Source organism: Syngnathoides biaculeatus, chromosome 1 (genome assembly GCF_019802595.1).
Source record: "Syngnathoides biaculeatus isolate LvHL_M chromosome 1, ASM1980259v1, whole genome shotgun sequence".
In the NCBI taxonomy this organism is placed as follows: domain Eukaryota; kingdom Metazoa; phylum Chordata; class Actinopteri; order Syngnathiformes; family Syngnathidae; genus Syngnathoides; species Syngnathoides biaculeatus.
In genome coordinates this window covers 2,473,083-2,493,678 of record NC_084640.1, presented here as the reverse complement: position 1 = coordinate 2,493,678, position 20,596 = coordinate 2,473,083, and the positions used below count along the sequence as shown (strand labels likewise).

The window sequence follows — 20,596 nt, the reverse complement described above, 5'->3', positions numbered from 1 at the left end:
TTGTCCCCCATTGAAAATGTGTTGCATATTATAAAGCTCAAAATTCAACAACTGAGTCCAGGACCTTTGAGCAACTTAAGATGTGCATCAAGAATGAACAACAATTCCATCTTCAAAGATTCAACAATTAGTGGCCTCAGTTCCCAAACGTTTGAGTGTTGTTAAATGGCAAGTTGATCTAATACAGTGGTAACCGCCCCTGTCCCAGCTTTGGAACATGTTACAGGCATCAAATTCAAAATGAGTGAATTGTTGCAAAAAGACCATTTATCAGTGTCAACATTAAACGGAAATTCTGGTAGTTTGGATCAACAATTTATCCAATAGGTCATGTAAGATGTACTGTATCTTGACAAAGTGATGTTAAATCCTCTCTCATTTAATGGTGGTTTGAGAATATTTTTATAAAAAATTAAAAATTTTCAGGGGCGCCGCCATTTCGGCATGTCACATGACCTACGTGCACGGATGTGACGTACAAGGTGCCGCACCAAAGGCTCGATTACATGAGACACCATTATGCCCAGCGCTGATTTCGTTGTTGAATATTCGGATGGTTCTTCGGGCGGAATGACGCGGAGTCTGAAAAGCGAGCTCCGCTATTGCTAGCGCTCATGGCCCCGCCGCTCTGCGGAGTTCGCTCGTCAGACTCCGCATCATTCCCATCCGAAGAACCATCCGAACATTCAACATTATTTACAGCTACAGGTTCAAATCTGTATGGAAGTATTCCTCCGTCTTCCTGATCAACCGATACTGCTATTTCTTCACGAAGATATGCCCTAAATTTGATTTTGAATACACGTCTCGTATAAATGAATGAGACGTTCTCCGCTAGCATAACACCGCTACGTGTGAACGATTGACACACTTATTCTTTGTTGAGCGATATTTAGCGATGATCGGACTGCACAAACGTATCGATTTCTTGCTGGCTCGCGGCCGAAGCTTAACCAGACTGTGTTTGCACGAAGATATGCCCTAAATTTGACTTTTAATACACGTCTCGTATAAATGAATGAGACGTTCTCCGCTAGCAGAACATTGCTACATGTGAATGATTGAATGAAATCAGAAGCATGGCGTCTCTCTCAGTTAAGAATGTATTGTATTTAGAATCTATAATATATCGTTGATTTGAATGAAATCAGAAGCATGGAGTCTGTCTCAGTTCAGAATGTATTGTATTCTATTTGCCATTTTTACTGTTTGTCTTACGTCAGCGCACGTGGCGTGACGTCACTTCAGGAGGCGTGGTTAAGTGCCCTGTACGGAGGGGTCAATTGAGCCATTGGTACGGCACCTCATACGTCACATCCGCACACGTAGGCGGGGCCGCGAGCGAGCTACAGCTGTAAATGTTGAATATTTGGATGGTTCTTCAGGTGGAATGACGCGGAGTCTGACGAGCGAGCTCCGCCGTGCGGCGGGACCGTGAGAGAGCTCTCCGAGTGAGCTGCGCCGAGCAGTGGGGCCATGAGCGCTAGCGTCAGTTACATGGCAAAGTTTACGAAACAGTGGTGAGGCCGGCCATGATGTACGGATTAGAGACGGTGGCACTGAAGAAACAACAGGAAGCTGAACTGGAGTTGGCAGAAAGGAAGATGTTGAGGTTCTCGGTCGGAGTGACCAGGTTGGATAGGATTAGAAAAGAGCTCATTAGAGGGACAGCCAAAGTTGGATGTTTTGGAGACAAGATTGGAGAGAGCAGACTCCGATGGTTTGGACATGTTCAGAGGCGAGAGAGTGAGTATATTAGTGGTAGGGTGCTGAGGATGGAGCTGCCAGGCAAAAGAGTGAGAGGAAGACCAAAGAGGTTTATGGATGTGGTGAGGGAAGACATGAGGGCAGTTGGGGTTAGAGAGGAAGATGCAGGAGATAGGCTAAGATGACAAAAGATGATACACTGTGGCGACCCCTAACGGGACAAGCCGAAAGGAAAAGAAGAAGAAGTTGTAATAAAATTTTGATACAGCAGCTGTAAATGAGAAGAAATGATCACGACCAAATTCCTAAAAGAATAGAGAAACATCAGTTCATATTAATTTTGTTTATTGCTTTCCAACTTGACATCCAGTAAGTCATCATTCTTGCTAACAACAAGATTCCGTCTTTTTCACTTGAATACATCTCTGCTTTGATTCTGTATGCTGTTTTTTTTTTATTTATAGGCTTGTACAACACCAGATTCAACAAGAACTTAAAGTATCAAATACCAATTGGTGAGTGTGCACTTTTAGTTTGAAAGCTGATTTGTGTGGCAGGACCCAATTTAAATTTGGGTTTATGGAAAGTCGAGATCCAGACTAGACACCACTTATTTCATCGATGTTGCGCGGAAACATTCACGAATGTTACAACAGAACAAGTATACAAACATGAATTCAGTTTGCAATCAGGGGCATAATCTAATCCCAAACTGGAGTTGGTAGCTACGACTTGAACACAGGCATGGCTGAATAATACACCAGTAAATAAATAGTGCTCTGGGTCCGCTCCTAACCGACGCCGCTTCGTCTTTGGGATTCATTTATCGTATGCCGCCGTGTAGATATGTTTACATGTATCTATGTATTCTGAACACTTAATTAGGAGTACAACACTTGCACATAAAGAGCTCTTACAAGGCACATAGTCACTACAGCTACACAGATAGAGCGACAATTATTCCTCACCTGGATTTTCGCTAGTGTCATGGATCCATACATATGGAACATTTATTGCTAAAACTAGACTGCACTTAGCAAAAATTAGAACGGCTTTGTATAATATTATAAATGTCACATTTACAGTAGAAATATTTCCTTTGCATAAAATGTTTAGCATCACTAAAATACATTTTTTTTTTGTCCACCACACACAGGATAAAGTAATACAGACGGTATAAAAATAGGTGCAACTAACTGGGGTCACATATTCTTTTTACCCTCTGCAACAGCATTAGGCTGGTGGTGTTTTGTGTGGAAGAGTGTGCTGTGCGTGTTGTCGGCGTCAGCTAAACACAGCAGGAACTGCCATCGGGTACAGTGGAACACTCAAAGTTGTACAAAATAGCGCATCAATTCAGTAAAATATGCTCTGACAAAAACTGAAAGGGCAGAACTGTAATGCCCGTTTAGCGAGCGTCAAATAATTACCGCACAATGCACTTTTACTCCATTTTTTTTTGCTTTTTTAAGTGTTCCCTCACATTCATGGATTGTTTTGGGGAACTAATCCTGTTAGTTGATGAAAAAAAGTCCTTTCTAATATAAAAGTTGCACTTCAGGAGCATTTTGTGGCAATGAGGTGCCAAATAACAGATTAACTCCTCGCTATTCATCCAGCGCAAGGGGCCGGCATGTTTGGCAATATTCCCCTACGCTGTCAACTAAAACTAGCGCAACAACTTGTGGTTACAAACATCATGTGACCACACCCAAAAAACATGTCTGCAGACTCACCGTATATGCCGGGATAACTAACATAACTACGAGTAGATGACAGGATGGTTTGAACAACATTAACAAATTTGGCTTCATTTGTGACATTAAAATGTCTACAGCAGAGGGTGAAATTACAAAACATGGCAGCTTCCTCAAAAACGGGTTTCATTCTCCTTTAAAAGGTTAGAGGGTCTTTATGTAGTCCTATGCCGCCGTCTTGTGTCTCTAAATCCTTTTTCTTTGTGGTGGAGGTTAGTCCCGATCTCTCGCTAACATTGTATTATGAAATGAAGTACTACTTCATTCATGGCTGTTAAAAGAAATCGAATGCCCAAAGAAAGCAAGACGGCTGCTAACATTAGCTGCTAGCACTAGCAACATGTCGGCTAGCTGCAATATACTTTGTCACCCACAAGTAGAGTGTGGTATTGTTTTGAATTATATTGGAGTTTAACATCAATTGTGTGACAACGTTCAAGATTCATAGCGTATGTTACACACCCAGTTACTTGTCTCGTGGTTCACTGTGCGGGGTTATATGCTAATATGCTCCCTTTAAGGTTCCACTGTACTTTGGCAGATGCTTTATTCATCCATGATAGCGTCACAGTGAAGTAAAATCATTAATTTTTTCATTTTAATTAGTTAGTCCTCATTTGTCGAACTAAGAGATGTCGACTGTCGTAGCGCTTGTGATGCTATCCGTTGAGTAAACATAATAATAATTCAAATCAGTGATTAAAACTGTTGTGGTAATGATGATGGAGTCTAAAAATAATAATAATAAAGCAGACATTCTCACTGCCCTTTGAGAGAAATTCTGTGACCGCAGTCAGAAATCTTTAAGATTTCTGAGTAATGTACGTAATTGAAATTTCTGAACTTTTAACATATTGTAAAGAGAAGCAACATTTAACAACAACAATAATAATAATAATAATAATAACAACAACAACAACACACTAGGATTCATATAAGGTAAGAAATTATACTGGCAAAGTGCTTACTGTACAGTACAGACTTCATATGGCCTCTGAAGTAATTTTTATAGAGCACTATGAATGAAAAGATCACAGATATACCTGCGTTCATATTCCACCTATATTTATATGAAAACAAGTGATGACATTTAAGCAACAATGTTCTCTTTAAAGAGGATGACCCAACAAGATGATTGTTTGACCTGCGATGACGTAGCAGCATGTGTTGTGTAATTCTTTCGGAGTACCTCCGTTTTGGTTTTTCTCCAGTGACATATCGGTAATGAGACATTTTTCACTGGCATGTATTTTTCCTGAATGGCCTTCATTGAATGGCGGCTGGTGTAGTCTTAATATGACCTTCAAACACTGCTGGTCTGCTCACTAGCGGTAAACATAAAGACTAAAATGGTGACCACAATAAAATTGAAAACAAACAATGACTCAGTCAAAGATCCCCACCGGTGAGGCCCGTTCCTTTGGCATCAGAGGTGCAAATGGTCCCCCCCCCCCAAAAAAAAAAAAAAAAAAAAAAAATGACATCACTACTTGGGGTACAATATTGTCATCAACAGTAAATCATGGCACTTCACCATGGCAACTCGCACAGTCCTAGTGGAGCTCACCTGCTGTGCTGGAGATTCGGTGGCAGATTAAGCTGCGTGTACAGTATATGTTGGGGTGTCATGCGGTCGGAGATGCTTTCACAAGAACGTCTCTGTGGTGGAACTCTCTCCCGGTGTGTGGGGGCTGATGTCCACTCTAACGCAGGCTGCCTTGTCCCGGCTGTCAACATGGAGACAAGGTAAGACCGTGTGCAGGCTTAGGAGAGAGTAACATGTGAAAATAATGTGGAAAATACAGTGGAACCTCCAAACTAAGCTTCATTGCAATACAATGAAAATTTAGAGAGGAGGAAAAAAAAAAAAAAAAGAGGCTCCAACGCCAGCTAAAAACTACAAAGTCAGACGGCCATCATGCATGACACACGTGTAGTTCACTAAGTTCAGTTCCAGTGGATTAGCTCTTTCTTTTACTTTAGTGCAGGAAAAACTCCATAAGAAGGACCTGTTTTAACAAGGGGCATTTAAAGTACAAGTAATTCTTTTTTCTTGTAAGCATAGATTTTATGTGGTACCGTTAGTTATTGCGTTTGTGGAATAAGAATTCATCACATTAATTTAAATGTTTTCATGTTTTTTGGGCAAAATCGCCCTCCCGAAATTAACATCGGTTGTGACATTAATTTCGATCAACTTCAGAGGGCAATCTTGCCAAAGATGGCAACCCCCTTATATAAGACACACACAATGTATTTTTGCAAAGAAAAAAAAAATATTTGAGGTTCACTTCAAGAGATAAACATGCAAGTATAAGATGACCGCAGCATCTCAACACTTTTGGCTACTATTACCGAGACGTGGCTTGGTTGAGTTAACCACAGTCTATACCCAGGGAGTTAGGAGGAGCAGCAAACAGACGCAAAGTCCAGGCAGCAGGATGCACTGCTAGCTGCTGACTAGGTAGCGGTTATCTTACACAGGGGGTCATTGCTTTACCCCTGAGTTCCTCTCCAATGATGGCAATCGAACTCGAATTTGTATTTAAGTAAAGTGCTGTTGTCTATTACTAATGTATGCTAATGCAGTAATTAACTCCCAATTACAGTACAGTGGAAAAACAAGATCAGCAAAGTGCATCTCTGACATCACTTGTCACCTTATTTATTTGAAGGAGCAAATGGGATTTGAGAAAATGTATGGAAAAATTTATGTATGGGGAAAATGTATTTCTTAGTCCCGTCATATTAAGAACGCGTAACTGGATTGGCTGGGTGTTGGGTTTTGACCTGAAGTAACCCTGCCTTCTTAACACTGAATTTAGATGGTGAATTTCAAACAGCGAATTCTAGCCAGTTGAATCTCAGGAGACTGAAAATATTGCGTTTGAATTTAAAGGTTGAATTTTTGTATATGGTGAATTTGTTAACAATGAAAAGTTAAACTGAAATACAGCTATTGAAAATGTGATCACTTTGAAATTACAATGTGAATTTTACAACATAAAATTTTCAGTGGCATTTTTAATTCAAATCCTTGTGGCACATATTTATTTCCACAAAATGTAATTGATTGACTGACATTGAAGTGATTCTCATGGAAATTTACCAAAACAGAACACGATCAGACTATTTGTTACTATTACTGTAATTTCTCAAAAATAATGCGCAAATATTTTCAAAAAGTCAATAGAGCACATTATATTTCGGTATGGATGAAAAATCAAAAATACAATCACATTGTATAGTTGTATACAGGTATACAGAGTGGTAAAAAAAAGGTATACATATACATTTCGATATGATATTCGATGTCTTGTGTTACACATTCATATTTATTACCTGAACTCTAAGACCTCCTCGGGGAGTTTGCATTTTACGATCGTTAACGTAGCATGTTTGTTGCTACTGCACCAAAGATCAGAAATGACTGCCCGTGAGTTTCTTTTTAACTTAAACTAAGACACAAAATATTGACTACAACAGCTAGTTGTGCAGTTGCTTTTAAAAGAAGTGTGTCATCACTTGTGCCGATGACGCCGCAGTCCGAAACAACAATAGCTCACCTCAATGGCATCAGGTGGGTATAAAAACAACGTGAGCTGAAACTACATCATATGAGCGTCATGGGCCTCATTAAAAAAACAAAAAGAAGAAAAAAACAGGAGCGCGCAGACAATTGAAATGGTTGTTTTTTTTTTTTTTTTTTTTTTTTTTAATGTGCCCATTACCCTCGTTTCCATGTAGTTTGTGCTCACGTTGTTTTGATAGCCACCTGACACCATAGGAAAGCTATGGCGTCTGGTGAGCGAGAGGCTGCGCTGCGGAACCAAAACTCTTGGGATTCAAAAAATGTTTCCCCACAAACGCCATGGATGGCATAGAGGATGACATGCTGTGGGAGCAAAATAGGATCACTGTTCATGAATTCAGGAGGTAACAGAACCGAACTGAGTCACCAAAGGGAGCTACGATTTATATTTTTCAGATTGGAGATGAGCCAGATGTTGCTTTTGAAGTCTTGGCCAAGGATGTGTAATGTAGAGGATAGACTGCACCATTAACATTTTATGCACAAATATCTAATGCAAAAAATGTTTAAGTCAAACAGTGTTAAATATTTAAGACTGTAATATGTGTTATCAAGAAAATGTTATGCCATCAGTGAGCATTTATTTTAGTTGGTTGAGGGATTCTGTTCTGACACTTACAGTCTTACTTACAGGAGGTCCCAAGATTATGTTACGGCTACATCAACACGTGCACAATGGTTATTATTAATGATTGTTGCACAGACAGTTTAAAAAAAAAAAAAAAAACAATACATGTAAAAACCTAACAAAATATAAATACAAATAATTGCCAATATTTTGAGCATATGGTATTTTCCAACGACTAACTAGGTTTCTCACTAGCTCAGTGAGTGGCATGGTAAATGTTCTCACACTTGTGTATTCTCCATCCTATTTTGTCCACAATGGCCTGACACATGATTGCCGTGGTCAGCCTATGAGGTTCCATTGGAAACAGTGACAGCATGCGATACTTTCGCTTGCACTGAAATGAGTTGGACTGTTCTAAGACGGGTAGGGTGATGATTACAGAGGTGATGGGCGGATAGGTGCAGAACATACTCTATTTGGGGCTCTACTAGGGGCTTTGCATAGCTACCTTCCACTATGTCTCACAGGTTGGCTATGAGAGTCGCCGCTCAAGTTCACTGCTCTCCATGCTGCACTTTTGGCCATTTCATCAGAGATATTTACAACCAAGGGGTCAGACTCAGAACTACATGCCGCAATGGAGACACACAAACACGAACACAGAGAAGACAAGCAGGTAGACGCATTAAATCAGCAGAAGTGCAGAACATATCAAACACAGAAACATGCACATTTGTCAGTGACACAAATACACAGCACAGCAAAAGCTATGTTAAGTTTCCAAGAATGAGCGTTATAGTTATGTTAGTTGAACATACAAACACAGTTAGTTATTATTGTTGAACATAAAGAAAAACAAAAAAAAACAATGTATATAAAGTCTGTGTGCTTGTGACAGTTTAGGTCATGCGCTATCATCTCTTCAGTGTGAAAGGTTAGGACGCAGCAAAGTGCATCAAATGTTTTCCAGACACAGTCTTGCTACCTCTGCTTCCTGTGGGAGGCTGTGGTCTGTCACTACTCCTATTCTGTACGATCTGTTCAAGATGGACATAAAGTAAGAAGGTTCTGACCTCTGTTTGCTCATTCCAGACGAGAAAGTATTAGGGTTCATTTTTGGCGCTCTATTTACCTTCAATGCTGTATTATGCAAGACATTTTAGAAATCGCACTGAGGAAGGTGCAATACAAAAACAGGTAAAATAACTTTATTACAATCAAGTGTATTTTATCTCAGGTGTGACTCACCTCCCTGAGAGGGTCTTTTCTGGGATGTTGAGCAGGTTGGAGCCCTCGTAGCTGACCTGCAGTCCCAGCTCTTCTTCGTCTTGCATTCGAGACTCAGCTTCCTGAAACAAAAAGAATCAAAAGCTAAGTGAGCCTCCACCTGGTTCAACACTAGTATGGTTACATATACAGAGGTCTGGCGTAGAAGACTAATTTCAGTCACTTTGAACAGTGACGTTGTTCTTTCAGTCACTACCCACAGCTTGTGTCCACATATGTGGGAAGGAGCATAGATCGACCGGTAAATTCCATAACACAGCAGACGCTGCTTCTTAATATCCCTGCTCAATTTTGTTTCCCCCAACTCATGAACAAGACTCCAAGATACTTTAATTACTCCACTTTTTATAGGATTTATTAAAAAAAACATGATCTCATCTACCAAATTCTTCCCAACCCTGAGAGGGTACTGTGACTCCACCCGTTTCCAACTGAAGACGATGGTCTCATATTTGGAAGTGCTGATCATCCCATCTGCTTCACACTCTGCTGCAAATCACTCTAGTTAAGAGTTGAAGATGGTAGCTTGATGAAGCCAACATAACTACATTATCTGCAAAAGCCAGAAATGTAATAGTGACGGCCATGTTTCTGGAACCCAACAACAACTTGATAGCAGCTACAATTTCTGTCCATGAAGGTGATGAAAGAATCAGTGACAAAGGGCAGCTATGACAACATACTACCTTCACCAGAAACAAATGCAATTTCAGTAGCAGGACAGAACACACCAAAATCAGGGTGTTCGATGCACCCCTCAGGACATCATAGAATACCTCCAAGTCCACAAAACACATGGAGAATTGAGGAAAAAAGCACTGTGGAGGACTCTGCTATGGTTGTAGAGCTTTTCTTATTTTTCTCATTCAGGATGATAAACTCACTGATCCTCCTGAATCTGAGATCAGAGAGGCTGAGAAGTGTGATACTCCTGTCATTGGAACACACCCTTTAGCTGATCTACCACTTTTCTCTAACAATCAAGTGACACTGACCCCAATTTTCACGCAACATTGCAGTGGTATGTCAACCAACACAGCCCCACAACACCCAGGGGGCTTTTGGAAATCTGGATGGACCTCAACCAAACGGTGCCCTCCCTTTTTTACCACTTCGGCAACCTTAACCCTAAAGGTTTGAGAGCCCAATGTAGAGTCCCCAGACGCTACTTCCTCAACAGAAGGCGTGTCGAAACACCCCGGGTCGAACTCAGTAGAATACCTGGGATCCCAGAACCTGGGTGGCCGACCTGATCAGTGGGTCTGTCTCAAATGGGTGAGACCAAATCCACCCATCCTCATTGCGCCTACACAGCAACTCCGGACACCTAAAATGACTAGCATACATGCTTGATTGTGTCTCTGTAGATGCACGCCTATGGGAGCCACAGTAGTTGCTTGGGGTGGGGCCCCTCTCCACCCCTCCCATATCGCTGTACACAGAATAATTCTCTCGTTCACAGAATTTTTTTCACGTTACAGCACTGCATAGCCACACACACCAGTACCGCTAGCTTGCTAACTCTGTCCTGCCCTGCTATGTCTTGTCACGCTCACTAATCATTGTACTCTTTCCTCATTGCTTTCTGAGTCCACATAAAATAAAAGCACAAACTGTCAGCAAATTTGTTTTTGGTAGACTATTGGAAAATCTGTTTATGACCGATTTAAATGGTGCCAAATTTGTAAGAAACACGAGATTAGAAGAAGCAATGTACGTTGCACCCATGAAAATATTTGCAAATTATTTTTTGCCAATGCCAAACATGTTTTAGTGTAGACATTGGCTCTCGTTTTGTGGATTATCAGATTGAAGTTTGAAGAAAGAAGACAGATGCAATTTAACAAGTGATTAATTTAACTATCAGCAGTGTCTGCAAGAACTATACACAACCAAAACAGCCTCGTAGATCTTCACGTCGGTCACCATCCTGGCCACACACTACTGTGGGATGGCTTCCCATTCTTCAATCAACATTTGTCACAAGTCAGACAACGTGGTTATAATGGTCACTCCGAGACGAACAGCAGATGCCACAAGTGTTCAATAGGGTTGAGGTTAGGAATGGTGACAGGCTATTCCATCCCACAGGCCATTGCCTGTTCTGTGGTGGTGGGAATTGTCATCTTGGAGGATAGTCATTTGACTATCTCTCTGCATTGAGATTCTCTCCAATGATGTCAAACCTAGTTTTCCAGTGAGCATGATGCCTCCGTCAAAAAATGTTATGCTGTCAGTCAGCATGGCATTCTTCGCATCTTCTCCACGTATTGACCCTACGATCCAACTGCCACAGACAGACATCGATGTATCACTCAACAAACTGTAACATTTCAGTGCAACCTCCAGAAGTTCAAAACATGATTTAAATGCAACAACAATATGCACTGTTTGGCCTTGGCAGAGATTTGAAAAATTTAATGGCTCAAACCATATACTCAGATGAGCTTCTCAGCCCAGAAATGTGGGAGCATTTAAAGTAAAATAAACAGGCTTTCCACTGCTATAAGATTTACCGCTGAGAAGCATTTCAACAACAATGAAATAATCTACCACACAAAATGTTCCTTACTTTTTGTATGTCACTGTTGTCATTGGTTTTGATCTTTTCTCTCAATCTGGTCCCTCTCAAACTTCGTTCACCCAGAGAGGATTTGTGATAAATGTTCATCACAATAAAAATAACAGAGGGAGTACACCAAACTCCCCTGTTGCGCAGCAAAACTGTTCTGCCATAAAAGGGCATACAGATCAACAAGATACTATTTCTGGTGACTTGCTGTGGCGACCCTCCCTTGATGGGAGGTGTCCATGTCAAAAGTTACATCAGTTCAAAGTTCACATTTCCCATTACATGACTCAGGCACAGAGATTCAGTGTAACTTTGGGCAGCATGGTATCTGTATCTGTCAAGATTTGTGACTTGGATGCTGGGTGCTATTGGTTCTAAATTCAGGAGTTCCAGTGTGACACTGCGGACAAAATAAACAAATAAATAAATACATAGATAAAACTGAAAAAGTAAAAGCAGTCTCCAGAGAGTCCAAATTACTGATGAGGTGCTCGAGAGCACTCAAGATCACCTTTCACACTGACATCTCTCCTTGGATGCTTGCATGGTTATTATTTGGCTCTGTGTGGTGTGCAACAAAAATATACTGCAGAATGTGACTCTGATCTCTCCTTAAGGGATCATAATGGATAGAAAAGTGTTTGACTTGAATTAAAATTAAAATTCCTGTATGAAAAGGCTGAAAATAAGATTCTTTTTAATACAGCGCTTTTTTTTCTTCTCTACTTGATAATATGAACAAATGTGAACAAAATGGAGTGTACCAGCTTTGCACGCGCTTTCTTTTTCTTGTCATCTTCTTTTTTCTTCTTGCTCTCTGGCATCAAATCGTCAAGCCAGCTCAACTCTCTCTTAGTGAAGAAGAAGTCGAGAAGCTTTCGGATGAAGACCAGAGCAAGAACCTGTAAAGAATTGAAAATGTTATAAGGAAACTATTAAACCAGTGCTTGTTCTAAATAATTAGATACCAGTAGCCGGGATAGTCTCCCACACTCTCGTGACCCTTGTGAGGATAAGTGGTTTTTGAAAAATGGATGGATAGTTAATTATAATTGTGATAATGGCGATGGTTAATGCCACTGGAAAGAGCCTCATTCTAGAAATACACCAGAGGGATCTGAGTTGAACTCCCAGGATGATGCGGCCATTTTTCATTCACATAAAAGCAGACAGCAAATCAAATTATTTCTGAGATATTTATGAATTTTGCTTGTTCTTCCTGTGCCCCTTGGGGTTTTTGCTGGTTTCCTCCCACAATCCAAAAATATGTATGGAGGGTGAATTGAAAATTGCCCATAAATGTAAATGTGAGAGCGGACAGTTTTTTTTCCATGTGCCGTGCGATTGGGTGGCGACCGGTTCAGGGTGTACCAGCCTCTCACCCAAAGATGTGAGAATAAGCGTTACGTAATATGGTTGGATGAATAAGGATGAGTCTTATTTAAAAAAATTGCTTAACATTTCACAGTGTATTTCTTGAGTTAAATTTCACTTTACTACCATCATGGGGAAGACCACAGCTGCAGCAGAGGCCTTGATGACCCAGAGGAGTACCAGACAGGTGAGCTGTACCAGGGTGAAAATATGGACTTTCCACAGTGGCACATACCGCAAGTAAATAAGATCAGGCTGGTGCTTCGCAGGCATGCCAAACAGCTTGATTCTGTCAAAGAACTGTGAAAGAAATAAAAGGAATGAATCAGAAAATTACTTATAAACATTTCTAATTAGGTCAACCTGACAGAAATCTAAAGTCATGCTGTTCAGGAAACGCAGAGAATAGTGTAGAAGAAGAATTACCTGAATTCCTTTGAGAGATGAGGCACCCATGTAGAGGAAGACTCCATACAGCACTGGCATGGGAATGAACTGTAAAGAGCAGAAGTTATCTAACATTGCGCAAAGGTAATAAAGGTTCTTTTTGTCTCACCTTGAGCGCAGACGTCATGAAAACGGAACAACCCATGAGGACAAAGATCATGAATCCAGTGACTCGCTGCTCCCGGATACCTAGAAACTTTGGCTGTTCACCAGGAGCAGAGCAACCAGATTCCACCTTTAGGCTGTTAACATGGGAAATGGAGAGGACAGTTGCTGCCACGAACCATGGCAGGCCCATAATTGAGCACACGCCAAGCATTACTGCCACCACCAGTAAGTCCAGGTGATAGCCACAGCCTTTCTGTAGGTTGGTGAAGGACACAGAAGTACCAGAGACATTAGAAAAACAATTTGGTAGAAGACGCAAGGCACTATGAGGTTGATGCTTTCATTCTCTCCTGCTTTGCGAAGGACCGGTTGTGGCGGCAGCATCTTAAGCAGGGACGCCCAAGACTTCCCTCTACCCAGCCAATTTATTTAGCTCTTTTTGTGGGGATCCTGAGGCATTCCCAGGCCAGCTTGGAGACATAGCAGCTTCAGCATGTCCTGGTTTGTCAACCTTTGGCCCTCTCCCAATAGAATATGTGCAGAAAACTTCAACAGAGTGGCGTTACTCCCGCGATGAATGGGGAATCACTGCACCGTAATTCCCAGCCTACAGAGCACACCTGTTTACAACCTCACCAAGTACATTTGTAAAGGAAATATCATTTAGTACATACATACACCACAGCTGTGTAAAAGCCGCAAGTGCCCACATTGAAACGCAAGATATTTACAAAGAAAGACGGTACACAGAAAGTTTAACACTAGCGCCGCGCTAAAGCTAGTGCTAATATTAGCACCGCACTAGCGCCAACGCTAAAATAAAACTCACCAGTAAATATCACTGAGACACAGCAGCCACACGCTAGCACAGCGTTAATACTAGCACAGCACTAACAGGTCCGGTAAAAGTCACTTCCTCGGCACATATATTCCACCAGTCTCATTCTTACCTTTTTCGCTCAAATGCCCCCTTGCGGCCGTTAGGAAAAAATTCACAAATTAACCACGTCGCCGCATAAACCGCAGAGTTGAAAGCGTGTGAAAAAAGTCGCGGCTTGTAGGCCGGAAATTACGGTAATTGTGTCACTATGGAGCAGGGACTCGCAACCACTGTGCAGGAAATTATCCAATACCACTTAACAGATGCAAGTTTATTTTTTTAAGATTTCTGTGTATCTTATTTCAATTACTGTGAGTATGTCTACTTTATGTTCAACTAAATAGGCCCAGATGATACGGTGAGGACATTTTTAAGTAAATTGTAATGAGATCATTATTTAAATATCTACGTTCACACATTTTTTGACATTTTTGTTTGATGTAGAGGCATTACATTTTTTAATTTTGCTTTAGCAAGATGGATTTTTTACCTCGTGTTACGTAACTACTGCCCTCCAACCAAGTATTTTCCAGTTATGACTTGCGAGCTAAGCTGGACAAATATCTGTCATATTCAAGCGATGGCCCAATTTAAACCGTCAGGCTATACAGGAGCACCGGCATGTCAAAACCAAAAGCTAAGCATAACTACAATGTTAGCACAGATAAGTGTTGGCAAACCATGTTACCATGGGAAGATGAAAATGTTATCAGTGTTGTGCAGTAGTGGTATACAAGTACAAGTGTTACTTGTTTTAACTACGTTTTCAGTAGCATGGTCGTGACATCCTTGTTTTCATCATAAAATTAATCGTCTTGAATGTAATCATGCACTATTGTAATAATGCAGCCGAATGGAATGGAGACCACACAGCTGGATACACTGGAATTTTTTCAGCAATAAAAGTAAAACTGTGTGTGCGTGCATGAGTGAAGGAATGTAAAACAGAAACCAGTAGGAAAAAGACAGATGCGGCTAAAAAGTGTAAACTTGATTTATACTAAGAATTATTTTTTTCTTCAAAAAAAGCTTTAATGTATTCTTTACATTTGGCAATTTATTGTAGCTCAGCCTGCTAGATTTCGCTCATGGGTAGTTTCAGTCATTTAGCTCCGTATATTTTCATTTAGCTCACTATATTTTTACTTTACCAAGATTGCATGTATATAGTGTTCTGATTCCCAGCACATACTATATTCTACTTTACACGAGCACAATTCATCTTTAGTTTGGACACGAGGGTGGCTCTGTGTTACAGAGTCTCTAGATGTTTCTGGTAACAACAAAAAAAGAGATTTGATGCGATTTTCTAAAGCAAAAAACAGTGATTTTTGTTTGAAATGGTGTTGAAAACTCCTTGTCGGTTGTCATGGTAAGGAAAGCCAGACTCATCATTTGTATGACAGAACTGACCCTCCCAAACTGAGTGATTTTCAACTAGAGTGGGACAAGTGTGAACAGTATTCATTTTTTATTTTTTTTATCCAAAATGTGTTTTAATTGAAGAACATCTGCGACCTTTCAAGTCAGCACAGACATTTTGGATGCTTTACTTAAGGATGCAAGACCTCCAGTTTACTAATTATGACATCATCTGGTAAAACAATATTTAAAGACATTTACCTATATCATGTAGTGCATTAAATTAAAAGAATTAGATTTGAAAAAAAACAAGAGTATTTTATTAAATCCTTTGTTTGTACAGTAAAAAAAAATATTTATGAGTGACTGCAGTCAAGTAACCTAAATCTTAAAATTAATCAGCGCACAATGGAGGCAAATGTGTGTGGTATTGCAGTAAGTTTAGTGCTGTTCAATCTTTTTTTTCTTTTCCTTTCGGCTTGTAGTGCATGAAACCGAGGAATGGACAGTGCAACTCCATTTCTATTACATGTGGTTGTTTGAAATATTATTATGTTGCTCACTCAGCATTTAAATGAAAAATACTATACGTTATGTTTTTTTCCCAATTACGTTTAAACTTACCCTTTGACAAACCTGTAGAATTGCTTTCCATATTTCCCATTGACTTACCAGATTCTCATTAATTTTACTGGAAAGCTTATTACTTTGAAAATTCCAGAACTGACCTTGAGCTTGTGTTCTTTTCGGTTGATGATGACAGCAGTGATCTGTTGATCCATAAAGATGAGGATGGTGCACAGCAGGGCAGGAAGCGCTGCCACCAACAGCGTCCACCAGGGGTTTTCTCCTAATGGATCCATCAGCCAGCCTCTGTTCTTTGAAGTAGGCTTTAAAGGAAAGAGGCGGAAGTGTGCCAAATTTAGGTTGGACAGGCTGGAAAAGTGTTATACTCCTACTCAGAATAAGATCAATGTTTACTTGTGAGCAATTTGAGCATCCATGCATTCAAATCAACAGACACAAAAAGGATACCTACCTCAAACCGATCAGGGACATTTAGCTTTGGAGAAGGGATCCCCATTAAGTAGTCCACCAAAACCATGATCATGATTGTTATAAAGACAGCAAAATCACTGATTGTGGATCGCACCTTGAAAAAAAACAAAAAACAAAACAAAACAAAATTTATCTTTGCCTAAATTTGACTCAGAAATCTAAGTTATTGTGAATCTTAAGCATCGGTTAATGTTTATAATCATTTTCTACTTTACTTAAAGTATGCTTCCAATGATATGAGGTGTGGAAAAGGAAATTCAGACAAACCCAACTTTAGCCTACACAGAATATGAAGTGAAGATTAACTGGTAGTGGGAGGCAGCATGTAACATTTTATATTTTGGTGATTTTAATATGACAGAATCTAATCAAATGAAGACAATTTTTACGAGCCAAGTTTAATAATTGTTAAGTATCAGTATTGCTTTGAAGTATAACATTTTTCAGTGCAAATAAAACCAACCTTAGTAGGGAAATAGCGCTCTGTTTTGAACTGCTTGAGGAAAGAGGACAAGAAAAAGGTGGCAAAAAAGAGGATTATGGACCAAAAGAGAACATCTGGGATGTAGGGTCCATGGTTACTGCACGCTGTGCCTACAAACTCCCCATTCAGCAATTTACACATCTAGACAAAAACATAGTACAGTACGGTAAGTCTCATTCTAATAGTATTAGACATGTTTATGTACACATTCTTGAAGACATTGATGATCATTATTTGACTGTGTCCACCGTTGTTATGAAATGCCTTAGAGACTGGAGGTCACTGTGTGGCAGCCTTACCGAAACATTGAGGCTGCTCCATGGTATGGAGTCTGGACTGTATCCTGTCTGGTTCCACTTTTTCAGGAGCTGAGCTGAGGCATTAGCTGGCTCAGAGCACTGACACCTGGGTGCAAGATAATTTAAGGATGAAAAAGGATCTATATTTTTGTTCATCCCACACAGTCAAAAGTTGTTGAATGCGAACTCTATGGGAAGCAACTACAACAATCAAGCATCAACAGCAAATAATATTTTTAAATTATATAAAAAAAATTAACAAATGACTTTGCTGATTTAAATGCATAGTTCATAATTGGCAAGAAATGTCAACCTAACAGCTTCCAGTCTTTTCTTTTGTTTGTCCTGTTTAGTCAAGCAGAAAGGAGGATCTGTATCTTCTATGCCCGACAGTGTAGCTTTAAGGCTGACACTGTGGTTATTTGTATTCTGATGGATATTTATTGAAAATTTTATGACAGAAAAGTTTTAAAGGGAAGTGAAAGTTTAAAAAATGAACAGAAGGGAGAGTCACTGAAAATAACTAAAGGGAAAGAAGACAAATGATGGGACACTAGCTGTAAGAATGATAAGAAAAGTGAATCATTAAATGTCGACTACAATGACTGTTGTGTGAAGGAAGGACGGGATAATATAAGACAAGACTGGACAGGACAAGGACAAGGACAGAAAGGGAAGCATGCAGGACAGAGTTTGTGGCCCCAGCTGTACAGCTGAAGTGTGGTGAGAGTGTCTATTAAAATTCTAAACATCTATAGAAAGAGTGTAATTGAGAGGATACCTTGGAAGTTTGGTTCCAGGGAGTTAAGAGTTATCGCAATAAGTGTGAGAAAGGCTTAGATGGAAAAAGATGACATGCTGTGGCGACCCATAATGGGACAAGTCGAAAGGAAAAGAAGAAGAAGTGTGACCTTACAACAAGTGAACAAGTGGGTGTAGGGTGTATTACTGTGGGCACATGCAAGTGAAATGACAAAGTCTTGGATGCATGATTATCTTCAGAAGTGTCACGTAATTGCTGCGCCTCCACTGCGTGGACTGAGGACCTAAACCCACGAAAGGCGGAGTCGGGCTGAGAAACCTACCCGGGACACCACCCAAGCTGTGGGATCCAGGGTGGTCTATCAATAACACTAAGATGTCCCAAAATTGGCCACCCAGAGGCGGGAGCAGCGACCCAAAGGTTGATTGTTCAGTCACTCTACCACATGATGCAAAACAGTAACGTTCACTTATCAGATCACAATGCTACTGCAGCTCAAGCTTGAGGGCTTTACAGTATATCAATTCATTCATTTGCTGCCCTTAGTGATATAGTGATACTACATTGACAGTTCAAGTAAACTTTTAATAAACTTCTGGAACAATAATATTTATAGTATTTTGCAATTTTCAACGGTTCTTTGCCAGGAATTCTTTGTGTTGATATGCAGGCTGCATTCTTTCCAGTCTGTGAGAGTGCCGTTCTGTTTACTTTTTGAGTCAGTGAGGATAAATTGACAATTGACAATAGCAAATGAGGACTTGTTAAATGACAAAGACATAGACGGAAGCTAGAAAAGCCAAGTGTTGGAAAAAATATGTATGCAACAATGTGTATTCTATGTATGTAAATTATATTCAATGCATCCAATCGTGTGATGGCATCGCCCCATCCTGCAATTTTTCATCCTGCAAGTCCTCTCAAATCTCATTAATGTTGTGGTTTAACTGGAGCCTATCCTAGCTGACTCGAGGCCAGAGGCAGGTTACTAATGTTGAACATCCATCTATCCTTCGGTCTCAAACGCCATCAGTTCTGTTAATTTTTGAAAGTGTACATGTACAAATACACAGCTTTAAAAGTGCCTTATTTTACCAAGTCAACTTTTCTAGTATTTGGGATGTGATATTGGCTCTGTGGTGCATTTGTAAACATGAAATATAAATTAAAATTGTCAATGCATTACTGAGTTTAAGACGTTTTTCCAGCAAGAGGCCTGAAATTAGGTCATTCAAATTTCCCACACTAATCTATCTTACCAGTCACTCATATTTGAAAAATGTACGTGTGTGGTCAGTAATGCCCGCAGATATAAAGTTACGGGTGTGATTGGGGATGGAGTACCAGTAAATTACTAAATTAGGAAAAAAAAACCATCATTTTAAAACTTCTTGTTAACAGATTAATCTAACATAACATAAAATAAACACATACATAACTAAAATAGAAAACAAAAATTTCAAACTCAGAAATGATCATTTCCAATTTGTACTGATATTAGTAGTACATGATGTAAAACAGTATTTAAAAATTTTCATCAATTAAAATTCTTGATCTGACAAACTTAATCTGAAGAAAAGTTAAATGCACTGGCCTGTCAAGGAATAAACAGAAATGGTCTATACCCGCAATGTTTTGAAAATGCTGAAAGTTTAGTTCAACATATTCGGCATTAGTGGCAACAAACTAGCGATACATTGTAACAAACATTCCTGTCGGCAATCATGATGTATTGTTATAATCTAGCGTAATTTGTCAATCCATTGATGAAAGATAGTAGTAGATGATCTATATCTTCCTAAAACATGTAGAGGGGAAAAGTTTTCAACTTCAAGATAACGCGTACCACAGAGGAAAATGACCATTCGCACTAGATCAAGTCAAAGTAAATCACAATCTCATACTTATTATAGTCAGATACTGAAACATTACCTGTGTTATATCCCAAAAATGTTTTCAGTGTAACTGAATTTCCTTTGACATGGCTCATGATGTTGATGACTTTCAATGTAAATGCGCACGGAACATGTGCTTTTGACATAACTTTCAAACATGCTCAGTACGGTTAACTTGCATTTCCTGTTTCCGGGTGAATACTGTTTAGGATCAGGCTTCTTTTGTTACCAATGTTTATGAAATAAACACGTAAAATAATGTCACGACTACACAAAATAAGCGATGTCTTTCAATGTCTATGTATTTCTACTCGTAAAAAATTTTACTAGCGTGACTTTTCGTGCTCGACTGTGCAAATTTGCGAGTGCGATGGTGTGCAGGCGCATATGCACCCGTCAAATCAGTGACTGATGTTACTATCGAATATTTCCATCTACC

General features: G+C 39.8%; 1 protein-coding gene across 5 annotated transcripts in view; it reads right to left on the bottom strand.

The window, feature by feature from the left end:
- Positions 1-2,055: 2,055 nt before the first annotated feature.
- The window catches only part of LOC133502101 (sodium bicarbonate cotransporter 3-like), a 53,826-nt gene continuing 35,285 nt past the window's right edge, over positions 2,056-20,596 (bottom strand). For 4 of the 5 annotated variants that reach the window (XM_061822791.1, XM_061822876.1, XM_061822545.1 and 1 more), the window contains 11 exons: positions 17,500-17,605; positions 17,180-17,341; positions 16,697-16,810; positions 16,386-16,547; positions 13,417-13,668; positions 13,287-13,355; positions 12,987-13,160; positions 12,251-12,388; positions 8,876-8,976; positions 8,136-8,252; positions 2,056-5,191 (listed from right to left, as the gene is read on the bottom strand). In XM_061822791.1, the coding sequence (XP_061678775.1) occupies positions 5,110-5,191; positions 8,136-8,252; positions 8,876-8,976; positions 12,251-12,388; positions 12,987-13,160; positions 13,287-13,355; positions 13,417-13,668; positions 16,386-16,547; positions 16,697-16,810; positions 17,180-17,341; positions 17,500-17,605 (1,477 nt within the window). In that variant the 3' untranslated portion in view covers positions 2,056-5,109. The remainder of the gene's footprint in view (positions 5,192-8,135; positions 8,253-8,875; positions 8,977-12,250; positions 12,389-12,986; positions 13,161-13,286; positions 13,356-13,416; positions 13,669-16,385; positions 16,548-16,696; positions 16,811-17,179; positions 17,342-17,499; positions 17,606-20,596) is intronic. The other variant, XM_061822710.1, reaches the window with a different exon arrangement.